This window comes from Equus quagga, chromosome 8, assembly GCF_021613505.1.
Source record: "Equus quagga isolate Etosha38 chromosome 8, UCLA_HA_Equagga_1.0, whole genome shotgun sequence".
Classification (NCBI taxonomy): Eukaryota; Metazoa; Chordata; class Mammalia; order Perissodactyla; family Equidae; genus Equus; species Equus quagga.
Window position 1 is genome coordinate 85,282,518 of NC_060274.1, and position 20,980 is coordinate 85,303,497.

Consider the following 20,980-nt stretch of genomic DNA (forward strand, 5'->3'; position numbering starts at 1 on the left):
GAGAAGGTTTTTTTTAAAAAAAATCCCTTTATTATTTTCCTTGTAGTTTTGGCAACTTTACCACGTGTTTTTTGAGAACATTTTTATGTGTGCCTTGAATGCTCATCGGCTTGTGGTTTGTGATTTCCTGGCTGCAGGGCACCTTTGATAAACAAATGACTGATCTGTCAGGTGGCAGGACCCTACCGGGACCATAATGTGAGAAATGGTTGCCTCCTGGGGCTCATGCACCTTTATTTTATTAGTTCAGAGGTGAGAAATCTCTGCTCTACCCCCACCCCACTCCAGAGCCAAATAAGCAAGAGACTCAATGGGACAGCATCAAAGCATAAAAAGTTATGAGTGCAGAGACCCTTGTTTTCAGGTTCCTATTGAAAGGTATTTTTAGAACCAGCCAAAGATGCTTTTGCCAAATAGCAGCAGTAATCCTTCTTGCTTATATTTTTAAAATAGGCCCGTTTTCTATTTGTGAACAGCTGTAATGTGTCAAACTCTTGGGGAAAAAAAAGTGAGTATAAAGTTTCGACACAAGTAACCAGTGTGTCAAAGCATTTACCATGAGTTATTTCTCTTTGAGATAATTCACAAAGCCCCGTTGGTATATATACATATATAACTTTTTATGTTAATGAGATAGGCAAGCCCAGTCCACATCTGTTTCTGAATGAGTACAGACAAGACCAATCAGGTGAGGAATGAGCAGGAGCAGAGTGGGAGGAAGGAGAGTCACCTACACCAAGGGGGCATCCGTCCTCTGCCCCCGCCCCAGCCCCAGTAACTCCCCGTGAGCAGGTTGTGCTATGACAGTCTGTGGGTCCTGTGTAACCTGCAGACATGTTCTGTTGGCCCACTGGTTTTTAAAAATGCTTTTTGAATTAATTACCCACATTTCAAAACTGGGTTTCACACAGAAATCCGGATTTGGGAGCTTTTGGAAAAAAATGGGAGGATCTGGCCAATACTAGGCTTGGGTTCCCACTGAATAGCAATCAGCCAGAGCTGAGAGGAGGCCTCCCGCCCCAGACCCAGGCTGTCACTCCTGTTAGCCAGGCCCCTCCACGACTTGTGCATCCATTATTTCCTCACCTCTGAGTTCATGGACACAAGTCAGCTCCCTGCCTGCAAGGGATGCTGGGAAAAGGAGTTCTTGGCTTCTGGCTGGGGAGGCAGGACTCATGATGTGAGAAATTCCTTGGGCATAGGAAAAGCGTCCAAAAGATGGCAGATGGCCGCAACAAGACATGTGCACCCCTACCCCGGGAAGGAGACACTTGCAGAACAGTGTAGCAGCATTGAAGCCCCTCTGGGATCCAGCCCATACCAGCCTCCCAGGCCGCTTGATTCTCCCACTTCTGTATCTCTGCTTACATGCTGCTTCTTCTAACCAGACTCCTATAGCCACGTTTTTACCTGTTGAAACTGCGATAGCTTCTGCCAGACATTTATTTCTTGTCCCCCACTCCTCGTGTTTGAATTGATGATGACGTGCCTTAGCACACTGACCCTCTCTCCGGGCACTTATCTACTCCAGCTTTTATTACCATTATTTGTGGTGGTGAAGGTGGCGGTGGTGTGATGATGATAAATACAGCTTCCAATTACGTCTGCTGTGTGGCAGGACCCATGTGTTCTTCATATAAAGGATTTGTTTTAATCCAGATAAGAAACTAAGAATCAAGCATTATAGCTATTTCACAAGTAAAGAAAATAAGACCCACTGAGGTTAAGTGACTTGACCAAGGTCACACAGCAGGGAAAATGAGGTAGAAATAGAACCCAGGTCTGCCTAGAGGTCAGAGGTCTCTCTAGGACCAGCTCTGTCCCCTACATTTGGGCTCTCATGCACAAGTGCCTCTTAGTTCTGTTGAATATCTAACCTGCATTTCCATGCTGTTATTCAGAGTTATTTCATGAGTTGGGAAAAAATAGAAAAGCCTTTGAGAATCTGGCTTTTTAATCCTAAACAATTTTTAATAGGTTGCAGAGCAAAATAACATTTTTAAATGTGTCAGGAGAGCACAAAGCATCAAAGAGCTCATAGGTACAGCCTGTGACTTCCCCGAGCTCTGCATTCTCAGCTGTCAGATCTTAACTTCTCTAGATAATTGCTTAATTATTATATCTGTCAAGAAAAAGCCGTCACCACCGTCAAGTACTGCATATAAAAATATCCTTTAATCCTGGAGCTTGAAAGATCATTCCTGTGATTTCAACAAGACAGAAGGCCGGTGGCCCCTGGTCATTCTCAGATTTTTATGGATAAAACTGGATGGGGAGCAAGGATGCTTAGGTTAGGGAGGAGCATGTGGAAGAATTATACTTAGCTCTGTGAGATCCCTTTTACTTGAGGGTCTTTGCAGATATTTTTTAAATCTTTGCAAAATGGAAGCAGAGAAGTAATACAACCTGAATTATACTAAGGTAGTAAAACAAAGAAGTGAGGTTTTGAATCAGAAAGGCCAGGGCTTTAGCTCAGCTCCAATACTCTTTCTGAAATTTAACAGAAACTACATAACGTCTGGGACAAAATTTAGCAATCTATTTTATGGAAACATGAGTCTCTACCATAAGAGTTGTTGAGAGGAATAAATGAAATGATGTATTAAAAGTACCTGATGCAGTACTGAGCACATATAGGATGTTCAAAAAGTTATACGGGGGGCCGGCCTGGTGGTGTAGTGGTTAAGTTCATGTGCTCTGCTTCAGTGGCCTGGGGTTCATGGGTTCGGATCCTGGGCGTGGACCTACACGCCGCTCATCAAACCTTGCTGTGGCAGTGTCCCACATACAAGAAATGGAGGAGGATTGGCACAGATGTTAGCTCAGGGCCAGCCTCCCTCAGCAAAAAAGAGGAAGATTGGCAGCAGTTAGCTCAGGGCTAATCTTCCTCAAAAAAAAAAGAACAAAGCAAACAAACAAAAAGTTACACAGTCAATCTTCATCATTCACTGGTTCCATAGTTTGCAAATCACCTACTCGCTAAGGCGCTTTTGTGATCATTTGCAGAGTGGCAAAAACTTGAGTGGCCTGTTGTACAGGTTCCCAGCTGAGGTTGAACAAGGCAACACTCTGCCTTCTCACTTCAGCTCTCATGCTGTAAACAAGTGTCCTTTTCACATTCTATCTAGTGCCATGTTTTTCAAATTTTTGTGCTTATTGGTGATTTCGCTGTTTTAAACGCCCCCGCCCCAAGTGTAATGTTGAAGTGCTGTCTCATGTTCTTGAGTGCAAGAGGGCTGCCATGTGCCTCATGGAGAAGATGTGTGTGTTAGGTAAGCTTCGTTTAGGTGTGAGTTCCAGTGCTGTTGGCCATAGTTCAATGTTAATGAATCAACAGTATACATTAAATAAGGTATCGTCAAGCAGAAACACACATAAAACAAGATTAGATATTAATGAGTTGACAAAAATCTCATGACCAGATGTTCACAGGAACCTAACCTTGTATTTCTCCTAGGAGCAAAGGTTCAGTATTTGCTAAATCAGTTTCGTGGCAACATTATAGAACATTGCTACCACGAATAATGAGAATTGGCTGTATTCTATTTAGTTCCTATATTAGATTGGTTCAATAGTAGTAGCTATAATAGATTAACTCCAAACTCTCCATGGCTTGATGGTCTTCTCCAATGATCAGCTCAGGCCCCTCTTGGGAACTTATATGAAAACTATCATGGACTCTTTACCCCCAAAACTGAACTTATACATATATTTTATATGGTTTAAACTTCTTATACAATTTTAGGGGATTCTTAACCCTGATGAAAACAGGCTGGTGCCATACATCCAGCAATTGCTCTCATAGGTACATGCCCAAACGAATTGAAAGCAGAATCTCGAAGAGATGTTTGTACACCAGTGTTCCCAGTAGCACTATTCACAATACCTAAAAGGTGGAAGCAAGCCAAGTATCCATCAACAGATGAATGGATAAACAAAATGGGGTGGATACATACAATGGAATAATAAGGAATGAAATTCTGACCCATGCTACAACGGGAAGGAACCTTGAAGACATTGTGTTAAGTGAAATAAGCCAGATGCAAAAGGACAAATACTGTGTGGTTCCGTTTATTTGAGGTACTAGAATAAGCAAATTCACGGTGACAGAAAGGAGAGTAGAAATTACCAGGGGCTAGGGGAAGAGGAATGGGAAGTTATTGGTTAATGGATACACAGTTTTTGTTTGGGATGAAGAAAAACTTCTAGAAATGGGTAGTGGTGATGATTGCACAACATCGTGAATGTACTTAATGCCACTGAATTGTATACTTTAAAAATGTTAAATGATAAGTTTTATGTTAAGTATATTTCACGACAGTAAAAAAAAAAAAAAATCACACTGATAAGAGGCTGGACTTTGGAGCCTGAGAAGCCTGGGTTTCGGTCTCCAGTCTACCAGTTACTAGCTAGGTGTGACTTTGGGCAGAGTGCTTAATAACTCTGAATGTCGTTTTCCTTACCTATAAAATTGGGAATAAACTACTGACCTTAGAAGATTGTTATGGAAATTAATGTCATCAGCCTGTTATATAGTAGCCACTATATAAAAAGGTAAAGACAACTAGCATATATTAAGTAAGCAAAATCCAGTGGACTATATTAAGAATAAAGCACCGTGTGACATACTTGCTTTTTGCCTCTAGGAGATAAGAATATTAACATGGAGTAATATAAATTCCGTCAGATTTTAAAGTTAAAGAAACGGAGACACAGACCTTATCCTGGCCTTCTAGTGACTAAAGAGACAGAAGGATCGCAAAATCTCTGCTGTCTAAGTCTGATGCTAATTTCTGTTTCTGCTTAAATTATTTTTAGATCCTTGTATAGGTTTTCCTCAACTTGTAAACTCTGGGATTTTTTTTTAGTACAGGTTATAAGCCTTTGCAGTGTGTTTTGATATGGCTTCTAAAGCACATGTCCACATCCACACACACACACACACACACATTTATCTGGAGATTAGACGTCCTACGGCAGTAACTGTTTGAAACTTAACTGTATTTGCAGAATTGTTCCAAAGAGCCCTCTGTGCAGCAAGTACCAGATATAAAGTCTATGCAGAGGAGAGGTGGCATGCCCCCCCCCCACCATGATTGTATAGAAATAACAATACAGGAACAGCAAGAAAAGAGTTGACAGTAGAGAAGGTGCAGGAAAATGACTCATGCCCCGTGTAAGCCTCACTCAAGATTGACGTCATCAGCAGCGCTGAACCTGTGACATTCAGAAAAGGTTACGTTTCGTTGTGTTTGCTCTGCTTAGGAAAATGGGAGTATGAGCAGAATATTTTTAAATTGCTTCAGAAATGATAAAACTAAAAGTTTAATGGTAAAGAGTAGAATTCAGTTTTTTGGAGAAATCATTGTGGAATGAGATGTTGCTCTTTATGTAGTCTATATTGAGACACAGATAGCTCAATTTTATCTGTTTCATCACCTAATTCTCTCTAAAATCTGGCTACTTCTTTCAGTCTCCAGCACTTGACACAATGCCTGCCTCACAGTGGGCACACAGTATTTATTGAAAGAATGAATGGACAAGCGAAAGTATGAAATATATGTAATATGCATGTCTGCATGACATATATTACGTGTGCATGAATAAAGACATCCGAGTTTAAAACTCTCCCTTTTCTCTGTTTCAGAGCAGAAACCATTCTCTTGGGACCATTCATAAGCAAGGGACACCAACACTGTGACATATGCCAGTGCCACCGCCTCCGCCACCACCTCCTCCTCCTCTGCCTCCGCCTCCTCCGCCTCTGGGGGCTCCTCCCCCTCCCCCACCATCAGTGCCCCCGGTAAGACCTGTTTTCAGTCTGGTTTACTGTCGCGCATAAGCTGCTTTGAATACACTTAAGCAGAAGGTTTTAAATGTTCAGAACAAGTCATCTCCTAGCTCTGCTATGACAGGTGGCATCTTAGGTAGCTGGCCCTAGCGGCTCCAAGGTCTGATTCCAAACCAGCCAGCCTGGGTATTTCTCTCCCTGTTTCTTGGCAGCTTCCACCGTCTACCTTAGTATCTCCTACAGACGTCTCCATAATTTTTCTTCCAATTCCTGCTGCTTGATTCAGGCTTCCCGAGTCTCTCTAAGCAACGCTTCCACCTCACTGGAAAGCTCAGATGAGAAGACAGGCCGTGCCCAAGTGCACAGTCAATGAGGCGTGCTGCCAAGTCAAGTTCCAGTGCGTAATCTGCATGGTGATAATGATAGCTTGGGTTTCAATTGCCTGTTTCTGGGCCCAAGTAAGAGAAGTGTCATAGGAAAATCTCTAAATGAAATTTCCCTATCTACATAAGACTGACGTTAGTCTATTGCAGTTTGTGTTACGGAATACTCTCTCTTGGTTTAATAGTTTGGTTTGGGTTTAGAAGGAGAGGCACAGAGGGTGGTTATTTTGCTTTAGAATAGGGGTGCTCATCCCTGGCCCCGCTGACATTTGGGGTCAGGTAATTTTTGTCATGGAGGGTTATCTTGTGCATTGTAGGATGTTTGGCAACATCCTTGGTCTGTACTCACTGGATGCCGTAGCACTCCCAATTGTGACAATCGAAAATGTCCCCAGTCATCACCAAATGTCTCCTGGGGGGTAAAATCACCCCCCTACACACACTGTTTTAGAATGTTAGTGCTTAATGCTTACAGCAAACCTTTCCTCTGGGGAAAACCTGGAGCATTTCTCACATCCTCATCCTCCACGCACTTCAGAGAGCGAGGTCTAGATGGAACCACAGCTCCTGTCTTCAGTGGAAGATGAAAGATACGGATGCCACCGGCGATACGGCACGCAGACGCAGGGCTGCCTAGGGACCATATGAGCTCAGTCGGCAGCAGCCAGGATTAGAGCCTAACCTGCCATCCTCCCCTGGGGCGCACCCCTCTCCTCAGATGGACGGATGACAGGGCCATGGGGAGTATTGCTTACGAAGAGAGGGCCTGATGCCCCACCGCCCGGCCACAGGCCTTGGTGAGGGCCAGACTATGCCTAGGATGTCATCCTCTGTGATGTTAGCTTTGCGCACCAGCCATATTTGAAGTGCCAGGGACATAGACCTGCCTGAAACTTGGCCCTTGCCCTTGAAGAGAGTGGAAGAAAGCACATAACGTGAGTTATATCTGAAAGCTCTCTAACCAATATATAGAAAGAATAGGGGGTGGCTCCATGACTGAGTGGTTAAGTTCACGCCCCCTCTGCTTCTGCAGCCTGGGGTTCACGGGTTTGGTTCCTGAGCACAGACTAGCACTGCTCATCAGGCCATGCTGAGGCAGTGTCCCACACAGCACAACCAGAAGGACCTACAATTGGGATGTACAACTAGGTACTGGGGGGCTTTGGGGAGGGGAAAAAAAGGAAGATTGGCAACAGATGTTAGCTCAGGGTCAGTCTTCCTTGCCAAAAAAAAAAAAGCATACCTTTAAAAAAAAAGAATAAATATTGAAGTCCCACTGCTGAATTTGACCCCACGAGGGATAAAGGAGATGAATAAAAGAAAGGAACAATTTGTAAGTGAAGGAAACATACATGAAACTATCATATGGCTCTTACACAGACTTGCTAGCACTGAAGAAGTACAGCTTAGAATAACTTCAAATACCACAATACACCCATAAACTTAGCCAGAATAAATAAACTTCTCAAAACCTATATTGTTGAGGATTTGAGGAAATAAGCCCTTTTAAATATTGCTGGTGAAACACAAATACCTGGGACTCAATAAGTGTTGAATGAGTCTTTCTGGAGTGTTCTCTGGCAGAAAACAATAAACCTGAATGTGTGATATCTTTTCCCCTAGTAATTGAGGAGTTTTACTTTTGAGACTGACTAGGGGCTGGCCCTGTGGCTAAGTGGTTAAGTTCACGTGCTCCGCTTCCACAGCCCAGGGTTTCACCAGTTTGGATCCTGGGCGTGGACGTATCACTATTCATCAGGCCATGCTGAGGTGGCGTCCCGCATAGCAGAACTAGAGGAATCTACAACTATGTACTGGGGGGCTTTGGGGGAAAAAAGAAAAAAAAAAAAGAATTTAACCCTGAAGGAACCCAAAAGAATTTATACAAGAATGTGCACAGCAATGCTATTTATTCTAGTGAAAAATTACATCTTAAATGGTTTATGAGAACTAAATGAAATGTATTATATCATGCTGTTAATTAAAAATTGCATTATGCCATAGTGTTAATTAAAACTTACATTTATAACTGTGCTGATTATGGAAAGTAGATATGGAATGATGGATTAAAAACAATGCACATTTTGTGCATAATGAAATCAGCTATATATGAAATAAATAACAAAGATCAGAAGAGAATTTTGAATGCTGATAATAAAATATTAAATTTCATTAGGGAAGGCTTTTTCTTTGAAGATGCTTAAATTTATAACAAACAAAATAATTCTACAAACAAACAAAATAATTCTACAAACAAACAAAAATAATTCTACACTTCGTTAATTTTTTGCATTCCTAATTTTTTTTTTTTTTTTTTGCATCTATCTCGTGGAGGAACAGATCAATTTAGGAGGAAAATAGCCATGTAAATTTTAATATTTTTTAGAACACATTTTTCTGCAATCTGAGAAAAATATTTACAATCCATATTAAAGGCAAAGAATTAACATCCTTAATGTATAAAGAGCTCTTGCATATCAGTATGGAAAGGATGAATAGAAAAATGGGCAGAGGATATGACCAGGTGGAAGAAATACAAATGTTTCAACCTCACTACAATTGCATAAACACAAATGAAAATAATGAAAAAACATTTTCATCTATCAATTTGGTGATGGTACTTTTTAAATGTTGGCTAGAGTGTTAGGAACTAGGCTCTTATAACTCTTAATGGGAGCAAAAGTTGGTATAATTCCCTAAAACACAGTTTGTTGATATAGATCATAACCCTTTAAAAAATGGATATACTCTACGACTCAGTTTCACATCAAGTAATTTTCTTTAAGTAACTAATCATAGATGTACAGAAATATTTAGCTGTAGGATATTAGTGAAAGCATTATTTGTAATAGCAACCAAAAAAGAAAAGAAACTAAGTTTTTAATACCAGGAGATTCAATAAATAAATGATTATGCAGTCCACAAAATGGTATACGAGGCAGCCATTAAAACTCCTATCAAAATTATTTTGTAACTTCCAGTGTAATGATTGACTCAGGCCAAGATCATCCATAAAAGCTAAAACACTTAGTGAAAGGTTTTTGAGGAACAGGATGGCCACAGGATCCCAAGTAGCACCCAGAGATTACTTCTAATTGCAGAGGAGAAAATGTACCTTTAAAATGGATCAAACTTAGTGTCACCTGTAATAGAATGACCTCATATCACAAGGCTTTTACTGTGATGCAGCAAGAAATACGTAGCTTCACCCAGCATCAACCTGCCAAAAGTGAATGTCCTCTGGGCAAGCACTGGCACACATCCAGCACATGGGACCTTCTACAACAGAGACTGGCAAACTAGAGCAGAGCCCACGGTCCAGTTTTTGTATAGTGCACGAGCTAAGAATGGCTTTTACATTTTCAAACGCTTGAAAAAAATCAAAAGAAAAATAATATTTTGTGACACATGAAAATTATATGAAATTCAAATTTCAGTCTGTAAATCAAGTTTTACTGAACTGTGGCCATGCTCATTCACTTACGTATTGTCTATGGCTGCTTTTGTGCTATAGTGGCAGAACACCAATTAAACAACTTGTTATTGCCCCAAAAAAGAATTCCATTCTTCTCGCTAGTTATCCTGTATTTTTAAAGTTATACTCAATTATTAGTATTGTATTTTGAATTTCATCAATAAAAATTGGGTGAAAATTTGTTTTCTCTTTTGTTTTATAGTACTTACATAACATCCATGATTTTGCCTTTTGGCCCACAATGCCTGAGATGTTTACTGTCTGGCCCTTTACAGAGAGTCTTTGCCTACGCCTGTCCTACAAGATAGCTGACTTCATTCAGCCTTCCTTTCATTAGCAGCAGCCAATGATCTTGGTCTTGTCAGGGAGGGGGAAATTTCCCCCTAGCCCTGTTGAGTTCTTTTGGCTAGTCTAATAACTAAATTGACACAAGACATATTAACAGGAGAAAAAAAATTTAATTTGTACATACAGAGTTCTCATAGAAATGGGACCTGAAGAAATGACCAAAGCAAGCAGCTTTTGTACTTTTTAGACAGAGAAACAATGAATTTGTGAGAAATTGACAAGACAAAGAAACTTAGGCTTTGGGTGTCTCATTAGTGAAGCATCTAAGCAGAATTTATTTACACAGCCTTCTTGGCCTTGAATTCCCAATCTCTAGCAATAAGGATGTCTCTACCTTCTGGTGCATGGGGTGGGGAGGTAGCTTTCAGATAGGAGATTTATTTCCTCCTTTTAGGGGGACAGAGAGAGGAAGGTCGGAGTGCTCTTTTTTGCACTGGCTGTTTCTCAAGTGGCTTTAATTCAAAATAATCAATATGCCAAAGTGGCATATTTTGGGGCAGCCTGCCCTGAGCCCCAACAGTACGCTTGCATCAGATCATGTCCCTTCTCTGCGTCACCTTTCAAGGACTCCCCATCACCTCTTAACTGTAGCCCAACCTACCTGTGTGATCTGACCCTGACTGCCTCTCAGACCTCATACTGCGCCTCTCCCCCCGTGCCCCCCGCATTAGTACTTAACCATAACTGTTCCTTCTGCCTGGAAAGCTCTTTCTGCTCATCTCAGCTCAGCTGTCACTTCCTCAGGGCCTCATTTCCTCATATCCCATGCTGGCTTTTATAACACACTTTAAACCCCTCCTACGTAGCAGTTATCAGTTTTTAATTTTGTTTTTCTTTGACTGGGGTCCACATTTTATGTTTTGTGGTCTTTTGTGTCCCTAGTGCCTGGCTTACAAGAGGCAGTGAATGGATGGATGGATGGGTGGATAAATAAATATCTGTGTAAATAGGGATAAGTAATGGAGTTAAACCTCTTTGTAAGCAGTGTCGAGGACTTTAAATATCTATGCTCATAGACCAGCGTGTCAGGATTTATTATATGTAATCTTTGCAAGGAGGGAGCATTTTAGGTGATGTCTGATCCTCTGTAATGAAAAGTGTTCTGTCAGACTTCAGCTTAGCTCTGGAAGATCTGCAGATTAGACCAGGGCTGAAAGTTTTTTGTTTTCTCCCTCCTACCTCTCACTTTTCCTCTTCCTACCCATCCCATCCTCATCTCCTATCTTTTCTTTTTTCTAAGAACATGGTAGGAGAACAGAGAGAAGGGCAGCTGGGGCTTGCTGACATTTTGGAGCAGGCTCTAACGGAAAGCATACAGCCCTCTCCATCTTGTTTCCCTTCTGTTCTTGTCACCATCCCTCTGTCTCTTTTTTTCTCTCTTTTTTTTTGCTGAGGAAGATTCAACTTAAACTAACATCTGTTCCCAGTCTTCCCTTATTTTGCGTGTGGGTCACCACCGCAGCATGGCCACTGGCAAGTGGTGTAGGTCTGCATGCAGGTACCAAACCCAGGCCTCTGAAGTGGAGTGTGCAGAACTTAACCACTGGGCAGCCGGGCCAGCCTCCAAATCCCTCTATCTTTTGAGCTCTACTCCTTTGTCTTATCCCTTACCACTGTCAAAATTGCCCCCATGGTGCATTCGTCCACCTATTATTGTTGCTTTGGTTACAGGATGTAACTTAAAAAAACTGAAGAAAATACAATGGATTTGATTTTCGAAATGCAGCAGAATTTTACTGAACATTTGTTTTCAAGTCTACTTTGACCCCTTGGTAATGTCCAAGATGAGAGAATAAACACCTTGAGGGCCTGTGATCTCTGTTTTCTTGCCACGATCCCACAACACTACCTATACAAGAGAAAGCAAATACATGTGTCTCTAGCCAGCTGATAAATTCTTTGGAGTCGGGTTGCCCAGGCAAAGCCTGACCATAGGGTCATGTCCACAGCATGTGTGTTTATTTAAAAAGTAGATTTGTAAATTTTAGTAGCATTATTTTTTAATGTTGCCGTTCAAGTTTAAACACCCTAAGGAGGAAACTGGTTCTTCTAGGGAGGCCGTATTTTTATCATTTAAATACAAAGGGGAAACTGGCCTAATAATGATTTATTTACCATGAAAAGCAAAACTCTTAAGTAGGAAGACACTGCAGTGCTGTATATTTCTGCTTGCCTGTTCAGGGGGTCATGTTTAACAAAATGCTGAAGGGAAACGGCGATGAGAAGCATATGGTGACCCCTCGCTGTTCTGTCCCCTCATTACCGTTTGCCAGAGTCTTTATTTACAGCTGGGAATCAGTGAGATAATCTTTCTCCTTGCAGTCCAAGGTTGCAGGATTCATGGGCAACGTAGACTCGGTGTCAGGAAATACCAGCTGTGGCTTCTATAGGGAGATTTTCTCACCATCTCTAGGATGCAGGAGCTCATGTGGGATAGAAAAGCATGTCAATCTGTGAAAGAAAACGGAGTGGTATCTGAAATCCCCTGAGAGCCTTTTTTGGAGTTTTGTGTTTGCCGTGGTTGAAAAATAAATGCAGGAGTTGGAGGCGCTAGGTGGAAGGGGGCTTAGTAGAATTGCATATTACCCTATATTCTGCAAAAGGTAATTTGCATGTTTACTGGTGCATTTGGAATAATGAGAGGCTTAAAAAATCTTAAACACTGTCAGTCACTTAGATTCTCCTGACACTCTGGTGCTTTGATTAGTGTCCCTAATGAAGGATTGGGGACATTTACCCAGCGTTGACAGTGGCTACTGGGACAAGGAGAAGGCTTTTGCATTAGGCCAAGCTATTAGGAAAGTGTTAAATTGACATTTGGTCTCTGCTTAACAGTTTGCAACACTACACCCTTGTCTTCAAGAAATCTTAAAAGCTTGCTTCTCCCTCTCTCCTTTGCCGGTTTGCACCCGTGAGCAGTAACACTGCTTCAGGGAAAGAACTTACTGCTCAGGGAAAGAACGAGGCCGTCTTTGCAGCCTACCTACTTGGTCTGTACGAAGAGCGAGGTGTGGCAGGGTCTGCCACTCATACTTCCAAAGGGCCATTCAGGATGGGATTTAAATATGTTTCTCTTTTCACAGCTGTGAGGTGGGAGGGGTGGCAGGAACAAAAAGGAAAGGGCTTGCAGTGGTGCTGGAGGCAGCGATTACGTGCTAATAATGCCTGGGACTTGGCAAGAAAAGCCTGTAGGCGCTTGTTAAAGGCCTTTATCAAATTTCATAGGAGCCCAGGAGCGTAAGCCACTCTCACGCAGTATCTGAGCTGAAGGATGTGGCAGAAGGATGTGGCAGAAAGGTGCCATGCGGTAGGAGGCCAAGGGGCCATCCTCGAAAGCCACAGCCGTCTCTGTAGCAATGATTACTAACCAGAGCTTTATTGTGCACCGAACCTGCTGGCTCTTTGCCTTTGAAATCTCTTACAATTACAGTGGAACTAAGGATTCCTAGAAAACTGGCAGGGAACCGTTCCCCCACAGCAGGGCTGTCTTTTCATATGCACACTGTTGTACTTAGGAGGGCCACCGTGCTTTGGAGCCTGGGATCTTTGGGGCCCTGTCCTCCTTCTCCCAAACGGCTCTTCCCTTTCTTGCCATAAAAGAAGAAAAATGACAAGGTCAGATTGCTGCTGGCAATTAGATGTCCAGCCCTGGCCAGGTAGAGAATGCTGCAAGCAAGAGGGGCGGGGGCCCAGACCCTCAGAGCACAAGCACATCTCTGCAGTGGGGTGTTGGCAGCTGCCAAAGTCATGTTTCCTAGAATGTTTAATGAAAAGGCAACGTGAAGGGAAAAAAGTGGGCTGCGTGTAGGTGGTGTGGTCCCACCTCTATAAAACAGAGGAAAACTGTGTGTGCGTGTCACTCCTGCGCTCTCAGATAAAGACTGTAAGGAGATAGACCATATATAACGTCACTGGTTATCCAGGGGCTGGAGGGGTGATTTCGGTTTGCTCTTTTGTGTGATTCTGTATTTTCTCAAATATCTACACAGAGCATGTATTACTTTTATAATGAGAAAAAAAGGTTTTAAAAAAAAAGGAATGAATGATCATTTACCAACTGGCTGAACTGGATCATATAATAATAATGTACAATAATGATAGCAGGCGTCTACTGAATTGTGTACCAGGTACTGCGGTAAGCACTTAACGTGGATTATCTAAATTGAGATTTACAACAATCCAATGAGGTGGGGGCACTGATAGTGCCATTTTACAGATGAAGAAACTGAGGCACAGAGAGATTACTGAGGTGCCGAGTGTCACACAGCCAGAAGTGGTGGAGGCTGGATTCCTCCCCAGGCTCTCTGAGAGCCTAACTGCTGTGTGCTCTATTGCTTCCATATGTGTGTACAGGTGGAATGAGTGGTACTGATGGCTATATCATCGAACACTTATGTAGTGCTTATTGTATGCATTGTTCCAAGTGCTTAGCACAGTATTGAGTTAATCTTCACAGTAACCCTTTGAGGTAGGTACTGTTATTCTCATTTTATGGATCAGTTTACTGAGGCACAGAGGGGGAAGTGCCTTACGTGGATCACAGAGCTAGTAAGCGGCAGAGCCGTGGTTTGAACGATGGCAGAATGGCGCCAGAGTCCGCGCTCTGTACCACTGAACCAGCTGCCCTTTGACACAGACCTTCTCAAGGATTGCCCCTACCCCTTGAATCTACAAGCCAGGAAGTGAATGGTTTCCCCTTCCCTCACCTAGGACACAGCTCCCAGATTTCTTCCTGTATCTCCAAGCTCCTCCTAAGATTGCTCTTTTTTTTTTTTTCCTTTCCTTTTCTTTTTTTCTTTATGATTCCATCATTTCCTCCCACTGGTTTGTTGGGTTTTTTCTCCTTTTAATAGAAACACATTTTGCAGGTTACCCTCTGAATAAAACCCATGGTTTCACAGCAGAGAATCAGCATTAAAGAAGCAGATACAATGCGGAGGAGCTCAGTTTTGTCTTGTCTTTAGTTTACAGCTGGGCTGTTGATGGGCTCGGAAAAACAGGGTCTCTGCTGTTAGCGATGCTGGGCACACGGTGGGGACAGAAGCCATCATGCAAGTTGACTGAGCTTTTGCTGCACAGAATTAAGCAGTCTCTGCCTCTGAAGAGTTTAGAACCTGAGTCCAGAGAAGGCTGGGCTTGTTGCGGATCACTGTCAGTCATGGAAGTGCTGAGAGAACAATTGGTTATTCCCAGACCAGAACTTCGTACCTTGCATTGCTTCTTTGTTATGTATCTCCTACACGTGGGATCCTTGGAGTCTCATCTTTGAAGGGCCCTCCTGTCCTCTGACTTAGTCACCTTTCATCGTCCTAAGCTTGCTTCTCTGAGCATCCGGCACTGGATGTCTCTTGTTAATGCTTTGAGCTCTCTCCTGAACAGATGAGTCAAGGGATGAAAGGATCTTTGGGCCAGGGAGCAGTTAGTGAGGGACTCCCAGACAGGGAGTCTGTGCCCAGGTCAGCACTAGGCACACAGGAGGCACTCAGTATCTAGCATTACTTCCTGAACTAATGAGTTACCGTGAAGATGATGTAATTCACAAGGCGAACCCATTGTGAGCTAACCAGCCACGTCTTTGCATCCTCCACCTGCTTAAGCTTGGATAGCCAGAACACATTCTATGTTATGTCCTGTCAGAACACCATCAACACACTCACATTTTACTAAGAATATTTTATAAAGCAAATGCACTTATATCAGAAGTAGCAAATTTAGGGATAGCAAAAGTTAACACTCACTTGTTATTTTATAAACCATAAAATGTCCTTTGGCACAACCTTCCCCATTCCAATTTGTTATTGTTTTCAAAGAGAACAGACCTTGTGCCTTTGCTTTACATAAAGACATTTAAAAACTCAGGGAAAGCAACACAGTGTACCCATTTTGTACATGGTAGCTATAGATTTCCATTTTAATAAGATCTGTTCACAATGGAGAAGTTTGAATGTGTTTTCCAGCTGGTGAAGGCAGGATTCCACATGTGCCACATACAGTATTTAAAACACAAAGGTGTAAAAGCAGGTTTGTGTCCTACATCATGCGCTCGGCACTCGCTGTGCCAAGCTGTCCGTTTCAGTAGGGAGCGTGGAATGATGCAGTGTGGTGTGTTAAAAAACGAAAACAAAAACGTGGGCTTTAGAGCCACACAGATTGGAAACTGCATCCCTGCTGTGCCATTTACCAGCTAGGTGATGTCAAGCAATTACTTAGTAATCTGAGCCGCAATTTCCTCATCTGTAAATGAGAGTAATGGTGGCTGCTTCCTAGGATACACTGCCCCTAGCGTGGAAGCTCCATGAAGGGAGTGGGTTTTGTCTGTTTTACTCACAGTGCATCCCCGACACCCGAGCAGGGCTGGGCATGTAGTAGGCATTCGGCAAATATGCGTCGAATGCACGAATCATGGGGCTGTTGTATGGATCTAGTAAGAGAGCCGTGGAAGCTGTGTGTATGCAGTGCCTGCTCCGTCAGTGGTGGCTGCTGTTATTCCAGGGACCAGGAAACCATGGGGCAGGTACCAGATCCAGGACTGATAAATTGAGGGCAAAGGCCCCTGCGGCTAGTGTAGGACAGAAGGTCAGACCCCATAGGTCAAGATCAAAGTTGAGAGCCTGAGAATTCAAAGTGGGGAGTCAGGCCAGCAGTCTGAAAATAGTCCAAAAACAGGTAGGCACTGGTTATGACTTGTAGTTTGTCAGGGATTCCGAATCCACTGCGCCCGTCCCTGCTCCTGTAGCCCGATGCTGAGGAGCTGAACGGTTTGCCTTCTCTCCTCTGTCGTATCTTGTACTGAGTTGAGTGGCCTGAGTCCATGGGTGTAGCAGGAGGTACTCAGAATCAGCCACAGGTTGGAGCAAGGAGCCCCCAGCTGTGGGACCAAGACTTTGAGCAAGGAGGGAGTGGAGATCTGGGGCTGACCTTTAGGATCCACTCCCATGGAGTGGCAGCCTGGTTCAAATATTTTAAACATTTACAGGAGGCTGTGTTTTCTCAGCTGTTGTTTGGCGGGTCATTTTACAAGCAGCTTCAGCAGTAGCAGACCAAGAGGCTGCCCAAGGGAAAGGCACGTGTTCCCTGGAAGGTTTAATGGTGATGCTCATGTAAGAATTCTAGATTGCCTGGCTCTGAGCTCCTCTCTAAAGCAAAGAAAGATGTTCTTTGGGCCTTGTGGTGGCTCCACAATGCTGAGATTCAGATGCTACGGCTTGGTCTTTCTCTGCCTGGCCCGAACTTTCATTTAAAACTCTACTGACCGGGAGAATTTGAACACTGACAGGATATTGGTTTAATATAAAGAAATTGTAGTTAATTTTATGTAATGATAACTACTGTTACATTTTTAAGAGCTCTTTCCTTTGATATCATACAATATTGGATATATGTTTTTAATAAGCAGGGATTTGGAGGGAAAAGCAGGTGGGGAAAGAACAAGATTGGCTGTGAGTTGATAATTGTTGAAGCTGGTTGATGGTACGTGGGGGCTCATTATACTACCCAACTTTTGTTAATTGTCCATAATAAAAATTTTTAATGGATATCAACAACCTCAAAATATGCAAAATAGAGGTGATATAGCACAAGCAAGGAGGGAGTTATGTAGCATGTTTTCACTAATTCAGATGGATGTTTGAGAGCAAATATTATATGCTTTTTCATTTTAAAAAATAAGACCCATGTAGGCACAGAGCGTCTGTATGAAATTCTCTATGTTGCCTCCTCTCTCTGGTTTCTGTTTTTCTGGGGATTAATGTTAAGGTTTTTAGTGCCACTTCCCTACATCCAAGGTGTCGTCTCTGAGCATTGAGTTGATTTATGGAATGGTTTGCTTTTTCTTCTCCTAAAACTGAGAATTGATACAAGTGACTTTGAATGGTAATGTCAGAGAAGCTGTGAGGCTGGCCACCACCATCTCCCTTGCTACTTTTTATTTAAATAAACCTTGAGACCTAGTGCAAACACCAGATAACAATGAAACTGTTGCATTACTGTTCTCTGACCTGGTACAAGGATGCCTAGCCCTAGCCGGGGTTTTCTCCTCAAAGCACAGAGGACATTGTGGGAATTAGTAAAGCGAGACTTTCCCAGCTGGCGCCTCTTCTCAACAGCAAGGTCACCCAGACATGGAAGAATTGTCACCTTCAGCATTCTCTCCTCTCTGACCGAATGCCTCTTGTGATTGTGTTGCTGAAGGATTCCGGAGGGTGGTGAGGGGAAAGGAACTTTAAAACCAACTCTAAGGCAAAGCGTTTGGATGTGGAGATAGCTTGGAAAGTGTTATGGCTTTGACAAAACCTCATGGGTTCACAAGCAGGTGAACAGTGATTCTCAAGAAGCCAGATCACAGGCATCCAGGGACTTCGTTAAACCTCACAACTGTGAAATACAGATATTTACTCTTTTGGCATCACAGACTGTCAGATTTTCTGGAAACTATTTTTGGTTTGACTGGAAGAAAAAAAATGTGCAACCATGCCAGGGGTCAGATGTTTGATGGGAAGGGAGTGCAGCTGCCCATTGAGGCTGGGTGCACAGGGCAGTGGCCCAGCAAAACCCACAGCTTTAGCTCCAGGGCCCCTTGTGCAAATATAACTGAGGGCTGACCGATGAGTTAACTTTTTTTTGCCATTAATTCAAAACTATTCTTTAAAAAATGTGCACCAAAAGCTCATTGTTGTATCCAACAGAAAGGATTTTTTTTTTTTTAAAAAAGAAGCCGGTTGTAAGGGAGAAAGACTCATTGGAAATGTGGCATGTCTTTGCTTCCTTCTTCAAAGGCCACATGGAGATCTAGATGCCCTCACCAGGGGAGCATGCCACCCTTCTTTCCCACCGTAAGAATCACTTTGGAAAGCTAGGATTGGGATGGGGAAAAGGGGAGACTCACCGCCGATAATAATGGCAACTCCAGGGGGCAGAGGGCACTGTGCCTACTGGGCACACCCGTACCACCCGTGTGAGGTGGGAGGACACCTGAGCTGGGAAGGGAAGGCCACAGGCTTCCGTGTCTGATGGAACCTGACTACTGGAACTGGGCAAATCCTTTTAGACCTCATTTTCTCACCTGTGAAATGGGAATGATAATACCCTATGGGGTGGTACAGGACTTAATTGAAATGATGCTTCGAAAATGTCAGCCCAGGGCCTGACACAGACAAGTGTGCCCTTCTGTTCTCAGCAGCCCCTCCAACCCCCACACGTGGGTCAGAACGCAGCCTCACTGGGTGTCACGCTGTTCTCTCCAGGAGTACAGTAAACCCTCCCTCCTCACATTCAGCTATTGCCAGGCCCTCCCTTGTCGTCAGTTCCACTCACCTTAGTGAGGTTTGATCTGTGCCAGGAAAGGCTGCCCTCAGGAGGACACTGAGAGTCGGGTGAGGAGACAAAGGTCGCCATCTCCCTTCTCCATGAGGCTCTCCCAGAGTAGGGGTGAGGGTCGTTTCCTGGCATCCGAGATTTTCTCTTTGGCACAGTGGTTTTCCCATTTCCAGTCCAATAATCTTCCAGCAGCTTTCAAACTCACACCTCAGCTCCTCTTTCCCTTCTTGGGGCTGTCACTTTAGTCCAACCTTCTCTTCCTTTTTTTGACCAAATATTTCATTGAATCATCAATTCCCAGCCCTCATCTGGGAAAAACCATGGCTGCTGCTCCTCATCAGGGCTGTTCAAGACCACTCCCTCCATCCATTGACTTATGTTAACATGAATAATACCATCTTGTGTTCAAGACACATACATTTTCCATTAGTAACAGGCCAGACTCGGCCTGTTTGGCTTGGACGAGAGCAGTAGTCAAGTGATTGACCTGGAATGCTCAGTGAACTTTATGAAGTTCAGTGTTCTTTGCTGCTGCACTCTGGCACGTGGAGATGAAGTCTGTTGGCGACACCAGCCACGTGCCTGTCCCGGTTAGGCTGGCTCCTAGCAGGAGCCCCAGGAGCTGAGCTTCCTGCACATCTGCTTCACCTGTGCCCTCTGCGTAACCTTGGACTTCTCTGCCCCTCACCTCTCAGGCCACAGGATGGGACCATTCTACAGGGAGAGCGGGGGCGGGGGCGGGGGTGTGGCCACTGTTCATTTCCTTTTTATTTCATTTTGCTGTTGTATCATTTCGTTTTAATTGTTGCTAGGTAATGCCTAAAGAGAAAAGCTATTCTAAAGCTTGAAACATGTTCTTCAAAGGCTAGATTCTCCAGTGCGAAATGGGGGGAGGTCATGTAAGGGGAGAAGAGGTGACATGAGCACACCACACCAAGCCGCCTCAGGCAGATAGGAGGAACCGGTGAGGTTCCCTATGTAGACTCTATGCTTACGCACAACACACACGCCCTTGGTTTAGCTCTTAGGTGAAATGAACTGAAATATGGCAGCTGTATCAGGACACACTATTCTGGAATATGTTCCTTGAAGACATAGACCCCGGGAGAACCAGCAAGAATCACCCAAGCTTCCAGTTTCCTCATTCTCTGCTTTGACATACAGAACACCAATCCTCAGGGCCCCCTGACCCGCAGGAACTTCTTGTAGGTTGTCCCCTTTTGAGGATGGGCCCTAACGCTCTATACTTGAGCAATCAGTGCATTTCCCCAAACCTCTGGTTCTCTTAGCTGCCAAATGTAGTTGTTCCCTACCCTGAACTCGGTTTTCTGCCACAGACCTGTGATGATGGCTTAGTTTCACGTTGGGAGGACAAGCCTGGGAAAAAGAGGGGTGCATCCAAAATCACTCGTTGGCATGGTAACTTCTCCATGGCAATTATAATCGTACTTTGTATTATTACCCAAAATAGTATTCCTCTAACATATTACTGTAAATAGCTTGACAGTTTAACAAACACCTTCCCATAGAGTCTTGTTGAATCTTTCTTAACTTCTGTGAGATAGATAAGGTCATTGTGTAATTTGGGGTTCCCCTAAAAGTAGACTCTGAGACAACCGTTTGGGTGCAAGTAGTTTATTTGGGAGGTGATTCCCAGAAGCCCTGGTG

The 20,980-nt window shown here is 43.4% G+C and overlaps 1 protein-coding gene across 2 annotated transcripts in view; it reads left to right on the top strand.

Annotated features, from left to right (window-relative positions):
- The window catches only part of WIPF3 (WAS/WASL interacting protein family member 3), a 90,089-nt gene that overhangs the window by 18,487 nt on the left and 50,622 nt on the right, over window positions 1-20,980 (top strand). For both annotated transcript variants that reach the window (XR_006889795.1, XM_046669938.1), the window contains exon 2: window positions 5,648-5,803. Coding sequence is in view for 1 of the 2 variants with exons in the window: in XM_046669938.1 (XP_046525894.1) it covers window positions 5,705-5,803 (99 nt within the window). In the remaining variant the exon portion in view is untranslated. The remainder of the gene's footprint in view (window positions 1-5,647; window positions 5,804-20,980) is intronic.